General features: G+C 38.8%; 4 protein-coding genes and 1 long non-coding RNA gene across 11 annotated transcripts in view; 2 read left to right on the top strand and 3 right to left on the bottom strand.

Annotated features, from left to right (window-relative positions):
* Nucleotides 1–1,369: 1,369 nt before the first annotated feature.
* Nucleotides 1,370–3,969, bottom strand: LOC104821398. Its single transcript, XM_010552267.1, has 4 exons — nucleotides 3,843–3,969; nucleotides 2,835–3,638; nucleotides 2,029–2,218; nucleotides 1,370–1,816 (listed from the first exon to the last, which is right to left on the bottom strand). Exons 2-4 carry the CDS (start codon nucleotides 3,578–3,580, stop codon nucleotides 1,598–1,600), a joined length of 1,155 nt encoding a protein of 384 aa, XP_010550569.1. The 5' UTR covers nucleotides 3,581–3,638; nucleotides 3,843–3,969; the 3' UTR covers nucleotides 1,370–1,597.
* A 730-nt stretch (nucleotides 3,970–4,699) lies between these two features.
* LOC104821569 (pheromone-processing carboxypeptidase KEX1) lies at nucleotides 4,700–5,457 on the top strand. The gene has a single exon (XM_010552489.2). The coding sequence runs from the start codon at nucleotides 4,854–4,856 to the stop codon at nucleotides 5,325–5,327; it is 474 nt and encodes a 157-aa protein (XP_010550791.1). The 5' UTR covers nucleotides 4,700–4,853; the 3' UTR covers nucleotides 5,328–5,457.
* A 358-nt stretch (nucleotides 5,458–5,815) lies between these two features.
* On the bottom strand, nucleotides 5,816–8,792 carry LOC104821396 (AT-hook motif nuclear-localized protein 6). The gene is made up of 5 exons (XM_010552266.1): nucleotides 8,333–8,792; nucleotides 7,442–7,509; nucleotides 7,186–7,317; nucleotides 6,800–6,961; nucleotides 5,816–6,511 (listed from the first exon to the last, which is right to left on the bottom strand). The coding sequence occupies exons 1-5, from the start codon at nucleotides 8,769–8,771 to the stop codon at nucleotides 6,143–6,145; spliced, it is 1,170 nt and encodes a 389-aa protein (XP_010550568.1). The 5' UTR covers nucleotides 8,772–8,792; the 3' UTR covers nucleotides 5,816–6,142.
* A 249-nt stretch (nucleotides 8,793–9,041) lies between these two features.
* LOC104821397 lies at nucleotides 9,042–9,987 on the top strand. The gene is made up of 2 exons (XR_773074.1): nucleotides 9,042–9,127; nucleotides 9,812–9,987. It is a non-coding gene; the product is annotated as an uncharacterized LOC104821397 (long non-coding RNA).
* Nucleotides 9,988–10,631: 644 nt separating this feature from the next.
* The window catches only part of LOC104821395 (65-kDa microtubule-associated protein 9), a 4,492-nt gene continuing 1,389 nt past the window's right edge, over nucleotides 10,632–13,734 (bottom strand). For 5 of the 7 annotated variants that reach the window (XM_010552260.2, XM_010552259.2, XM_010552265.2 and 2 more), the window contains 11 exons: nucleotides 13,616–13,718; nucleotides 13,295–13,504; nucleotides 13,037–13,192; nucleotides 12,743–12,902; nucleotides 12,289–12,440; nucleotides 12,107–12,194; nucleotides 11,941–12,014; nucleotides 11,769–11,843; nucleotides 11,417–11,677; nucleotides 11,278–11,338; nucleotides 10,632–11,179 (listed from right to left, as the gene is read on the bottom strand). In XM_010552260.2, coding sequence (XP_010550562.1) covers nucleotides 11,447–11,677; nucleotides 11,769–11,843; nucleotides 11,941–12,014; nucleotides 12,107–12,194; nucleotides 12,289–12,440; nucleotides 12,743–12,902; nucleotides 13,037–13,192; nucleotides 13,295–13,504; nucleotides 13,616–13,718 — 1,249 coding nt within the window. In that variant the 3' untranslated portion in view covers nucleotides 10,632–11,179; nucleotides 11,278–11,338; nucleotides 11,417–11,446. The remainder of the gene's footprint in view (nucleotides 11,180–11,277; nucleotides 11,339–11,416; nucleotides 11,678–11,768; nucleotides 11,844–11,940; nucleotides 12,015–12,106; nucleotides 12,195–12,288; nucleotides 12,441–12,742; nucleotides 12,903–13,036; nucleotides 13,193–13,294; nucleotides 13,505–13,615; nucleotides 13,719–13,734) is intronic. The other 2 variants (XM_010552262.2, XM_019203423.1) reach the window with 2 other exon arrangements.

Below are 13,734 nucleotides of genomic sequence, written 5' to 3'. Positions count from 1 at the left end.
AGTAAGCCACTATTCTAGCGTAAAAGCCCGTGTCGGAAGATCATGTCGTCCCATAACAGGATTCAGCAAACTCCAATTTTAATTCTGAGAAGAAGAAAAAAAGGTTATTTACGTTATCTGAGTGCATCATGAAGTTCATGCACCTGTTCTTATCCATTGTACTCTTTTAATGTTTTTTTTTTCATTTCTGAAAAAAAAAATGAATGCTAGAATACGTAAATACTCATTCGATCTGTGATCTAATGTCTTTTTCAAAATCAAATTCTAAGAAATAACACTATCTTGTATATGTGATACACACACACGATCTTCATATCTATATATATATATACACCTTTTTTTTTATATCGTTGCATGATTATTTTTTTCTTTTCACTTTTTTTTTGTTTCATTTTCCCACATTTCCTATGTTAGAAAATATATATTCTTCGTATATTTAGATTTTTTTTCTTTTTTCTCTTAAACTAACGGAATGCAAGTAAAAAAAAATATCATATCATATTATATTCTACTTTCTTTGTAATAACAAGATGTGATGGTAAAGCTTTGTTTGTAATTTATATATATATATATATATATATATATATATATATATATATATATCCTTTGGAAATAAGTCAGATAAACAATATGATATATTACAAAATGCAAACTTCATAAATATTAATTAATTATTGATCTTTCAATATATGATTATGTAGGTAACACTTGATGAGAAGGAGCGGCCGGAGAGATCTCATCTCGAATCATACAAACCAGTAATTATTAGCTGTCGCATACGTATTTCAAATAAACAAATAATCAATTATAAACATATATTTTGATTACTCTAATTCCTCGAGGTACTAGAATCTCCTCGTATATATCAATTAGTTAAAGCGACATAGCTCGGAAAATTCTTCAAAGAATTCATCGAACAAACACGAAATAATGGGACGTGTAGAATTATAATATATATAAATATTATAAGAAAAATATATAATCGTTGAAGTTGTAACCGATTCAAAGATTTGGCCTTCGTGCGATTGGATTACGGTCCAAAAAATTAAATTTGAAATTTTGAATAAACTACGAAGAAAATAAAATGAGACGAACATGAGGAATAAGACAACGTGTGGGTCTATAGATTGTGCAGCATCCTTGACAGGGAACATCATCTTTGTGGATGGCTCTGCCTTTTTTAAAAATAAAATAAATAAAACCTCACTACTTTATATAAATTATTTTCTGATGTTTATCTATAATTTATTTATTTATAGGAAATGTGAAAAAATTAAACGGATTGAAATCTCCGAAAAAAAAAAACATCAGAAATCCGTCAGATCCATGGCTAGAATGATCAAATTTCATATCCATAATGCCTAAGAAATAAAAATAATAGTTTTGGAAACTAAAATCCAAATGGACGAAAAGGATAACAATTTATTCCATCAGCCATTGAAGAGAAGAGAAGATTCTTCCCCCCATTCCTCTCATCTTGTTTCTTCCCCATCACCTCAACAAAGCTCAAAACCCTAAATCCAAGAAAAAAGAGACTGAAGGGAGAGATGGTTTTGTCGCAGCATTACCCGGTGGATGTAAAAGGAATCGTCGTCGATCAAGGGAGGATCTTGCGGCGGCGGCGCGGGGTTTCACGCTTAACGTACATCTTCTCGACCTCGTTAAGAGGCCGGCTCGATCCGTCCGGAAGAGACACGAATTTCCAGCCGCCTCCATTCCCCCTTTTTCCTCGTGCACCCATTTTCTCCACCGTTATCTTCCATCCGTCCGCTTCCCGTCTTCTGCTGTACTTGTGGCACTTCACCTCTCCTCTCCACTGCTCACACCAATTAACCAATCATGAATTATACAAGAAAAACGCAGAAAACCATAACAAATGGTACAAGAAAGCTAGCTAATCTTTCATCTGACATTAGAGAGCACACACAGTATGAGATGTTACTTGTACAATGCAGGCACCTTACTTGAACAGTTGACATATGGAGTGTGCAATATCCTAGTCCAGAGGTAACATGTAAAGGGACTTACTTTCATTTTATTGAACTCGAACCTCCGGACAAATTCCTCGTAAAGCATGTCATCCTCTTTCTTCGAGATCTCGTAGTGGACTTCGTCCATATCTTTGATGGTACCGTCCCATCCTTCTGGCATCACTTTGAAGTCGGGTTTATAAGGAAGTGATGCCACATGAAATTCTCTGTCATGTGAGATGAAGAACCTGCATTGGGTATACAAAAAAAAAACCAGATTTTGAGGAAGAAGAAGCCATATATTCAGCAGCATACCCTAACCCGTGTCTTGCCTTTCGTTACTAATACTAGCGGAGATATTAACCAACCTATTACGAGGTACTAAAGGAAACCACTTGGCCATAAACACAACTAATACATGTGATTACATGTATAGTATACTTCTTGCAACAATCACCAGCTATGAAGACTAGATAAAAACAAGCGTTCAAGTGGAACTGAAGGAATGATATTCCACAAACATAGACCAAAGGCAGCTCTTAAAAGCTCAGAAAACTTTACAAGGATAGAACAAAGTGTATAACTACAATAAAAGAATTTGAAAATGCACTCATATGCATGGAAGAAATGAGAACTATAACCAAAATCCAAAATGACTATGCGAAAAAAGATCATTTCTTAGAACTTCTAGGCATAGGAGGTAATAAATAATATACCAGAGAACTCATCCCATCTTATATAAACCCATCGCAGCAAATCGCTAAACTTATCAGGATTCAAATTCTATACGACAATGAGAAGAATATACAGGAAGAGTTCATAACCGTAAGGTGAAAAGGAAAAAGTAATAAGTTGAGATCTTACTCAGGGCACTCGTCAAGCAAACGCTCAACAGAATCATCCAGGGGCCGACCCAGCTTTTTCTCCTCTTCTTCCTCATCTTCCTTGAGCCAAAGAATGGCATGAACACGTTGCCTCATGATCCTATAATCCTTGGCGAGCCTCTCAACGGTGTAGACCTCGGGATTCTCCTTGTGCAATCTGTACATCTCCGCTTTTTCCGAATCCTTGAGGTAAGTACCCCTAGCACCAGGCTCCCGCACTTGCTTCAACAACACGCTCATCTCTCGCATTCTCTCACCCAACCCGTCGACGAAAGCCTTGCTTCTCCTGTGCTCCTGTTCCATCTCCTTCACCATATCCTCATATTCTTGCAATTCATTGGCTATGGCAACTTGGTTCGGGTCCAATCCGCTCTTAGAACTGTCCGCCGAATCAGAAGCAGATGGGTTCGTCTGACGTCCCACGGCCTGACCGTCGAAATGGTCCTTGGTCATACCAGTTGACCACATTGAAGTATTGTCCCAACTAAGATCATCCGAACCGGCCGAACCAAACGACCCGCCCGCCGTATTACCCCATCCGTCATCGCCACCAAACCCACCAGACCCTGATTTCCCAGAAAATCCTCGGCTTCCATTAACTTGACTAACATCGCGCACGAATTTCGATGAAACCTGGCTCTTCTCCTTCAGAAGACCCAACCCTCTCGTGCTTTGGTTAAGCGATAAAAAGGATAGGCGATAAATGATTCTATGAACGCTATGCATATCTAATGCTTCTCCGCAATTGGTAATGGAACAACTCTTGGACTACTTGATACAGACACTGAATCCACAAAAAAGTGAAAATAGTTCCAAGATTTAGCTAAAAGGGAGAAAACTTCTAACCCTAATGCGTAGATGAAGAGAAATAGACGATGGAATGGAATGGAAGAAGGGGAAGATCGAATCACTCATCGCGAAACAGTGCAGCGAAATAACAGTGAAAAAGATCGCATTTCGATGTAAGAAAAGGGAGAAGAATATGAACCTGGAACTTGCGAGAGAGCTGACCAAACTCCCCCCAACTCGAATCTGCGCTCTGCGGAGAGGGAGAGAGAGAGTACGAATAAACCCAGAGGGCAAGAACGAAGGGTTTTGCGATTGGGGACAATTCTCCGTTTCAGTTAGATTTATGATGTCCGATTCTGCCCATGTATCATGTCGATTGGATTAACGATGGAACTTTTAGTTTGGGCTTAAAAGGCCTTAAAGGCCCAAAAACATTTTGAAACCCAAATCTAGGCCCACTAACTATCCCCCCACATTTTTTTAAAAAAATTTGAGAGCATGCGTCTTTTCTTTTTTTTTTTTTACAGAGCGAATTTAAAATTCTATACATCAACATCGTTTTAATTTCAAATTTAAAATTACATAGTTTAGAATTTTCATAGTCTATGATTGATGGATGAGGTGGAGATGATGCAATTACTTGGAAAGCTCCATGTGATTTCGTACAATGCTCATAAACCCTTTTTTTTTTTATTTTTCTAATTAACTAAGAAAAAGGAAAAAAAAAAGGTCCACACAGCAATGAGTTGGCATTGCCATGAAACTTCCCTTGTTACCTTTTTTTATGATCAATTTCATTGGAATTTCAAGTTTAGGATTATAATAACAAATATATATATATATATATAGAAACTAAGACTTTGATATAGAGTGTATTTGAAATTGACGCCAAAGGATATGGTGTGCGTTGGTACGGCTTCGTGGGTCCACTCGAATGAATATCATACATATCACTCCTTAACCCCTAAGTCCCAAAGTCTATGGTATTTATCTGAATTTTTTTTTGCCTCCAAAGCTTTCCCCATACACTTCATTCCACGGAATTAAAAAAAAAAAAAAAAAGCTTCTTTCACACACTTAGGTCTCTCCCTCCAAAACCCTTTTATAAATACCCCAAAATCAACCGATTTAACCGTCATCCTCATCCTCTTCCAATCTCGTCTTCTCAAGCCCTAAACCCGGAAAAGATTGGAAAATACAGAGAGAGACGATGGATATAGCAATAGAATCGATAGGGCAAGCGGTCTCGAACTCGCTTCTGATGTTCTGCTTCTGCAATCTCATCATCGTCATGATACTTAGAGGATCCAAACAGGGCTCGACTGTTGAACAAGAAATGGCGTTTTCCTCCTCCCATGGTCGCGACATGTGCATGACTGCTGCGGAAGAGATGACGATTACGGAGAATGTCTCGCCTTCGTCCCACGAGAGCCACGAATTGTCCATCGATGTCTCGAGGGTTTCGGCAAAAATCGAAGAAAATATCGAAAACGATGAAGAAATCCTCCGTCATGGTGATGATGATGGCGACAACAACGAGGACGAGAAAGAACGCCATGATGATGACGACGACGATGGTGATGATGATGATGATTTGAGAAAGAGAGTGGAAGAGTTCATCGCTAAAGTGAACGAGGAATGGAAGAATGAGAAGCTAAGGGCATTGCATTTAGCTATTGAATAGAGAGAGCACATGTCATCAAGTGAGAATTTTTTTTTTTTTTTTTTTGTAGAAATTACGCAAAATTGCATCTTTCGTCTTAATGGTACGCTAATTTTGCACGAACATCAATAAATCACCGAGATTTTCTGTACCCTAAATAACCGTTCTGATATTGGACAATTGAATTATCTTATCATATTATTGGTATTTTCATTTCGATCGAGGCGATATCGAAAAATCGGCATTGGAAATACTCACCAAAAGTGTGGAACAATGTTATTTATTTTCTTGGATAACCAAATAATAAATTAATTAAATATTAGATAAAATAAATGGTTATTGCTTTCTGCAAAAGCTTTGATTCTCTTCCACATGAGGAGGTGACAAAAAAGTGCATGTTTGCCATATGAACCAATATTGCAAATTTTTGGGCCAAAAACAAAATTGGTATTATTCTGATTTATCTTTTTTTTTAATTAAAAAAAGACATGAAATAAAACCCACAAACACAAACCGAAAACATCATCTAATAGAAATCCGATCATTCAGTTTTACAGAGACTTTGCGGACATAATAAAAATCAGACACAAGAATCCAAAATGCTACACTCATAAGATCAGACATGACAAAAGAACCCTAACTTTATCACAAACAAAACCCTAAACTCTCAGATAATTCACCTTAACGCCAACCCCACAACCCTAAAATTAAAAAGAAATTTAAAGACCGGATCTTTCCCGGTGGGAAGCTCTCTTCTCTACACAAGAAAACTCCCCCCCAACCCCATCTGATGTTACAATGCCGGACCCAGAACAAGGTGCGCAACCCCTTTCGCTCTAACTCGAAAGCTCACAGTTAGACTGGCTCGGGGTGTCTCGGGAATCATCCCCGAGCGAATGAGAATCCTCGTCGGCGTTCAGATTCCCGAACCCTTGGAAGGTAGGGTTTATAGCCGAACTCTGGTTGATAAGGAAAGAGGAAGATGTATGTATCGTCGGCTTCACTACTCCTACACCACTGCTGCCGCCGCCATAAGGCTGCTGTCTCAGTTCTTCGGTTGCGGGTTTCGTCGTGTTCACGGTCGTTATCGTGAAGCTGGGTGGCGGTGGCAACAGTGGAGGAGGAGCGGAGACAGCCTCCGTGATCCGAGGTTTCTTCTGTTTGTGTTCCGCTTGGTGACCCACAATGAAGCTTCCCATTATCACCTGACACAGTAAAGCCAATTTCTTTTTTTAAAAAAAAAAATTAGGCATTTTGCGCAAAAACCAAGCTCGGGTTTTGCTTAAATGTCGTCCGAACTGTCGACTCTTTCCCACTTCAGACGGGTCAGAACTTTTGTCTGGATTCGCAGACATGGTAACGATCAATCATATTAAATCGTCTAGGAGAAAAATATGAAGAGAAATTGCAGATTTGGATAAAGTTTGGTGTTTTGGCAAAACCCAGCCAAAAAAAAGTGAAACAGTTTGATACGAAGGCATTGATTGAGTTACCTGAACAGGACCGGCGGCGACAAGTAAGCCGGCAAGGCCACCTCCGACAACACGGCCGTCTTGACCGGCCAAAGAGATGCTCATCCCACCAGAACGGCCCTTTGTTTCTCCGTTTCCAATAGGCATAAAAGAACCCGTAAAAGAAAGTATCTCGAAACGACCCTGTAAAGAGAAATCCCTCAACTGAAATCACCCGAGAAACACGGCGAAAATCCCGCCGTAAAACAGGAAAAAAAGAAACGACTTTTGGAACTATGAACTGCTCAATTTCATGACATACTTCAACATTTTCTCACTCTCGTGCAATGCCCACGCCAAAATATATAAATTTGGTTCGGGACAACCCGAGAAATGTTGTTAGAGAGAGAGAGTCTTGACGTCGGTACCTCATATGTGAGAGTGCCACCGGAAGTCGTAGGTTGACGGAGAGTAACATTAGAGATCGATCCGGTTGCAGAAAGAATGCAGATAGCCCGGGACCCTTGCTGTGAAAATGACATAACCTTCATCATCACATCCTGAAAACCATTCATGACAGTTCAAAATCCGAAAACAGAGCTAATTAGATCTCTGTCAACAAAGTTCAGTCACAGAACAAAAAAAACCAGAAAACTTTTGCGTGGATACTTTCTCGAGCATTACCTCGCCAGCATTAACTGTGAAGATATGTGTTGTAAAATTTGCACCGACATAATATGAAAGCGCCGGACCTGCAACATTTCAGCGCATACAAAACACAAAGATACTCGGCTTAAATCATAAATATTAAGAAATCTTGAGGCTTGGAAGATTCAGATTCAAGGTCTCTCCAAGGAAACAGAAGAATCATAGAAAAGATTTACAATGTGAATAAACCGAAACATCAAGTGAAAGCAGATAGAGGATCACGGACAAGAAAATATGTAGTAGGGCATCCTGTTCAATAAATGCCCCTTTATTTCGAGAGTCGGACACTGTAAGTTCTGATCTTACCAACTGTTTAACGTGTTGAAAAGACGGTAACTTTCGAATCTAACTTCCAAAGCCCATGTGTCGAAACTTCACATCTAAATCTGAAACCTAATCCCAAATCTTAAATAATCAAAATCCAGAGTTCCTGGTAATAGATAGATACCACTAACCAGACAGCGGGTGAATTGGAATTCCAACACAAGAGTCCTTGTAAGATCAAAGAAAAAGTTAAAACCCGCAAAAGGGAGAATCTTGACATCTTCTGAACAAGTTTAGAACTTTCAATTACTTGACACAGACATTGATCTTTAAGACAAGGAAAACTTAGAGAACAGAGAGATTCCCTTGTTTTAATTTTCCCCCCTTTTTTCTGTTTGGTAGACATCATCAGATTCTTTTTTCCTGTCTCTAACTTCTTCAGACAAAAGGGTACCAAGCAAAATCCAGATATCATGGTCCCACTTCCAACACCCAATCCCCCCATAAAGACTGATCCACACACAAACTCAGATAACAGAAACATCGGATCTGCATTGTCATCAAAACCAACGCAACAGTAAATAAAAGCACATGATTCAATACCTGGGCTTTCATAATCAAACTTGTGAGATTTCTTGACCAGGTCAACAGGCCGAGCTTTTCCTCGTTTCCAATTAGAGTAATCTCCGGACAACGAAATCGAGGAAGAGATGGGCATTGGAGAGAGAGCGGGTCGTGTAGAAGAAGCTCTCGGGTTCAGAGTTCCATCTGGAGCATACTTTCTCGGCCTCCCCCTCTTCTTCTTCGTCGGGTCAGAGCCGGTGCCGACGACGCCTGACGGCGGCGTGGTGGAGGTCACCGGAGGATGAGACACGGCGGAGGACGGAGGTGGAGGAGCGGCGGTCGCAGCCGTGGGACCAGGTAAAGGGCTAGGGCTAGGGTTTTGTTGGTACTCAGTTCTTGGGGCCAAGCGGTAGCTATCAGGAGCTTCATCTCCCTTAACTGTGACCCCACTTGGACCAATCCCTCCTTTGTCCTCCATTCATACACCACAAATTCCCACACCAAAACAGAGGAAAAAGGAAGATTTTTTCCCACAGATGAACCCCCAAAAAAGAGATGAAGATGAACCACAAAAGACCCAGGAAAAAAACTGCCTTAAAGTCACCAAATCCAGTCGAAACCCAGAATCAAGATTTCAACTTTTCACCAAAATTTTGGCTTTTAGAGGAAGTGAAGGGGCATTACATCCAGAAAATACGAGAAGAATCAAAAGCTTATCTCCTTCCTTTGTAGATGGAATTAACTCAGAGCAGGAGCTACAAAGCAAGATGAAGCAAGAGAGAGATCAGTAGTTGAATTGGACACAGAGAAATCACGAATAGCTCAAAGATGAAGGTAAAGTACTGAAATTTGGCTATGCTTTCTTACTTTCAACAATTCTGAATCTGAAACAAGCACCATAGCAGAGAAATGCACAGGACTTTAATGGAGATTAACCTCAAACTCAGGCGAAAATTATCTGATAAATCCCAAAAATTACATGAAATTGCACGATTTTTTCCCTAGGATATGGAGACAAAATCCTTTTTTTCCCCGAACGAATGAATTTAGGGTTTTTGCAAGAAAAGGAGAAGGAAATAAATATAGTGGAAAAATAAGGGAAAAATAATTAAAATAGCCAAAAACAATTATAGACAGTTGTATTGTATTATTTAAAAATTGAATATGGTGATTTAATTACTTCATAATCAATATTATAATTACAAAAATCAAAGTATTGATTTTGGTTAAGGAAAAGCTTCACGTCCGTCTTGGGAATTTAATAGATGGAATTTAATAAATTGAATATGAAGAAAAGGAGGAAATTTGAGGGGGGGGGGATGATGAGTGCTTTCAATTAATTTTTTAAAAAAAAAATAAAAGGTAAAGGTAATATTTAATCTAATTGATAAGTAATCCCTATTAGAAAAAAAAATTACATACATATATAATTAATTGGTGGTTAAAGCTGTAAAGCTAATGTTGGGAGCCTGCTATTTTGTCCAACTACTGACAATCTTCTTTGTCTTTTTTTTTCAGTTAATCACTTTGAGGTAATGTTGACCACATAAACTCCCTTTGACCAAAAATCACAACCACTCTCCAAGCAAAACTTCATTAAGGCAAATATAATATTGAGATTAGCCATTAAATATACGCAACTAATGTGTTTGGTTGGTGATCAAACGATAAATTAAATACTTGTTTTTCTTTTCTTTTTTTTGGTAATGCGTATTCACATTATCAAAAAACATGTGTTTGTGGCCATATTGTGTCTTTCATATTCTATATGGAAGGCACAATTATTTATCTTCGTATATGTTAGAGATCCACAATTAGTTTTGTCGTGACTCAAGGATTTTTTTTATAGATTTTTTAATTTTTTGTAAAAAATATCTTGTATTTCTATGATGAAATGGTTATTTCATATTAAATTTAACGTATTTAAAACTCTAAATCTGAGCTCTTACAGCTATTGAATTCTGAATAATGTAGGCATGTCAAATTAAAATTAAAATTTTAAATCATCTGTGTATTTCTGAAATATATTATGCAAAATATTTAAACGAACAGCAATGCATTTTAAAATGTTTACTGTGAAAATGTTATAAAGAAAAACAGATTAAATTCATTATGCAGAGTATCAAAGCATTTGCTTTGGAAATCTTAACGCATTTTTAATAATGTAAAAAAAAATATTTTTACTGTTGTGAAATTAATTCACATGAGGTACGTATACATACTTCCGCTACTAAATGGCGTAAAAAGAACAGATCTAGTTTAGTGATCTGAATTAAATTGAGGAGTGATTAAAAAAAAACATTAAATAACCTTTCCATTTTATATTGAAAAATAATTTGAAATAAAGTAAATTTTTTTTATAAGAAAAAAAAAGTAAATATAAACAAAAAGAAACGTAGTAAAGTTTTGACAGATAGTGCGAAGGAGACGAGATATGACAGATTATGGGAAAAGCCAAGACTCGATTTAACAGAACTGTCTTTGTCGAAAGAGGAACAGTTTTGTCGTTCGAACAGCAACCTGAGAAAAGTAAAATCTCCAACGCCCAATATGAACACACACACATACACACATATATATATATATGTGTGTGTGTGTATGCGCACATGCTTTAATTAATGTTTAGCTTTTCGCCATGGACGAAGAGATATTTCTTGCTTGAATTCCAGGGCTTTGAAGAAGAAGATGATGATGATGACAGACCAGTCTTTTGAAGAACCCTTTATCGAAATGAGCACATTTCAGAATCTAAGTATGATTTAAGAATGATACAGCAGCAGATTGAGGAGTTTCAGGAGATTTTTCACGAACCAAACATATATATACACACACACACACACATATGTCTCTGTAAAACAGCAATCAATGCCTAAGCCATTGTTCTGCCTACAGAAATGGGACAAAGTTTCATTCAGCACAGCAGCATAATTAAAAGATTCAAGAACCTGAATATGATTTGAATCTTTAAATTCAAAAGAACTCACCACACATCCCAGATGAGAAAGCATGTCAGCCACGAGAGCCAAGCATCTTCGGTTTCTTGTCCTACAAGCAAAGATACATTCAGTGACATATATACAGTACTGGGTTCTGTCTACAAAGAATTTTAGCAGAGAGCCGTACCGTTTTTTTTTTTAAATATAAAAGACTGTTCTAAAACCTCTGATCGATCTTTCTACTGAGACGTGACTGAGGAGTGTTAGACTTTGCTGATTGAGGTGAACCCGGTCGAGGAGTCTGAGGCAACGATACTGAAGCAACCCTTTTGTTTGTCGTCACCTTGAGGCTTTTCTTGCCACTTGCCGCTGGTTTCAAAGGGCTCGTGTTTGAACCTGTAATCGCTTCTTGCTCCACTGGTAACTGTCCCTGAAGCTTCTTCTGGTCCTGCAGTTAACACACCATGTCTTTCAGGAAGATTCTAGAAACCCGAGATGTCGGGAACTTCTAGATGAAGATATTTACTATTCCTTAGTACCCGTTTTCTACGGCGCTCTTGCTCTCTCTCTTGCCGCAGTTCTGTATACTCTTCTAGCATCGAAAGCAGGCGACACTGAAGAAAAGATGATGAAATTCCTTGAATGATATTATCGGATATACAGAGAGAATAAGAAAGATTTCTTTCCCGAGGGAAGAAAAGAAATCCTTACACCGTCGTAGAGAAACTCGGCTTTTCGTTCTGATTCCCAGGCCGCAGTTTTGGAAACTAAAGCCTCAACCATCCCTAATAAACAGAGCGAAAGGAATGGCGTAAGTGACCAAGCAGCAGATTTCAGTGGAAAAATCGCGAAAACAGACGTCAAGAAATTTAGGTACCCGGAATCTTGTTGACGAGTATACGAGCTTTCTCCGCGCGTTTTAAGATCAGATGAGTTCCTTTTCCAGTGTTGTACCGGTTTTCATCCTGTACATTCATAAAACCTTAACCACAAAGGAAAGCATGTATTCTTTCTATATGAAGAAAACGAACCATGAAAGGCAGAGAGGGAGAGAGAGACCTGGTTGTACTCTTCAAGCCAATTTTCCTCCTCACGAGTGCTAAACCATTTTTCGACCTTTTCAAGGATATCCTTCCTGCTCAGAGCTTCCTCTTTCACCTTCGCAGCCTCGAGCTCTATTTGCTCCAGTATATTTTCAGGGTTCACTTCGCCTGTACCCTCCACACAACTTGATGTATTCAGAGAGAGAGAGAGAGTTCTTCGACATCCATGCAGGTCGTACGCATCTGCTCTTTACCCGATAAATGTTGTCCTTGAGGCGATCTCGGACGGCGAGCCTCCAAGCGACGTAGACTCGGTCATGAACAGACTCGTCCCAATAATAAGCTTGCTATAAAAAAAAATAAATTTATAATTTTGTATGCATATAAAATTGAACTAAGTGCCAAAATTCTTACCGCAAAAGCCCCAAACCAACGCTGCAGGTCAGATGAGAGAGAGAGAGAGAGAGTACCGGATTCTATGGCTTCCATAACATTCTCATCGACGATGTCTGGTTCAAGAACGATGTGTGTTTTTCTGCAGATTTCTTGCAGCTCCGATCTTTTCTTTAGAACAAGTTCTTTCATCTTGCTCCACTTTACCTCCTCCAGCCGACACAGTTCGGTTCTAACCTATTTCACATTAAACAACCAACTTTCATGACTTTCCAGAAACTCTCTGTCTGGTTTTCAGAAAAAAGCAACGGTTTGTTCAACCGGAATATCTGAATCAACCTGTTCGATCTCTAGGGTTTAAGGGATGTTACCTGTTCGAGCAACTCCAGAGAAAGACTGTTGGGTTCGGTTATTTCAGACACTGTGGCGGCTATATTACTCGTAATGTTCCTGAACCTCTGCTGCTCTTCCACTGGTGTATCCATCAAGTTCCAATACTCCAGCATTGTCATCAGGAGATCTTGAAGCTGCCATAACACCAACACACACACAAAAAACAAAGCTTACCAGTTGGAAAATCTAAGGCTCTGGATTCTTGAATATTTCGTCGGAAAGTAATAACTGCCCACATCTTGCATTCTCTGTATCTTTGTCTCGTACAGTTGTTGTACCGATGAAGCTAACTGGTTAAGTGCCTCATTACTTATACACTTTGATCCCTCTGACTCAACCAGACTCGGGTGTATCTGGAAGGCGGTTTGTCTGAAATCCAGCCCAAGAACCAAACAGAGGGACTCGAGATTTCTCAAATGATCCTGAATTTGTCTCAACCGGGTTCTCTGTTCACAGAAAAGACATTAACCCTTAATCAAGAAATACGGTTTAAAACTTCAATCATTGATGAAGATTCCCGGGAGGAGTTTCGTATCAATGAAGTAAAATTCTAGAACCTTCTGTTCTTGAAGTGTATAGAGCTGTCTGTGTAGCTCTTCGAGCTTCCTCAGGGACAGATCAGATTCATCCACCTCTGGATCAGATGAAATATCTTCCGATCTGCCATTAATATCGT

Source organism: Tarenaya hassleriana, unplaced genomic scaffold (assembly GCF_000463585.1).
Source record: "Tarenaya hassleriana unplaced genomic scaffold, ASM46358v1 Cleome33, whole genome shotgun sequence".
In the NCBI taxonomy this organism is placed as follows: domain Eukaryota; kingdom Viridiplantae; phylum Streptophyta; class Magnoliopsida; order Brassicales; family Cleomaceae; genus Tarenaya; species Tarenaya hassleriana.
This window is presented reverse-complemented; position numbering and strand designations above follow the sequence as displayed.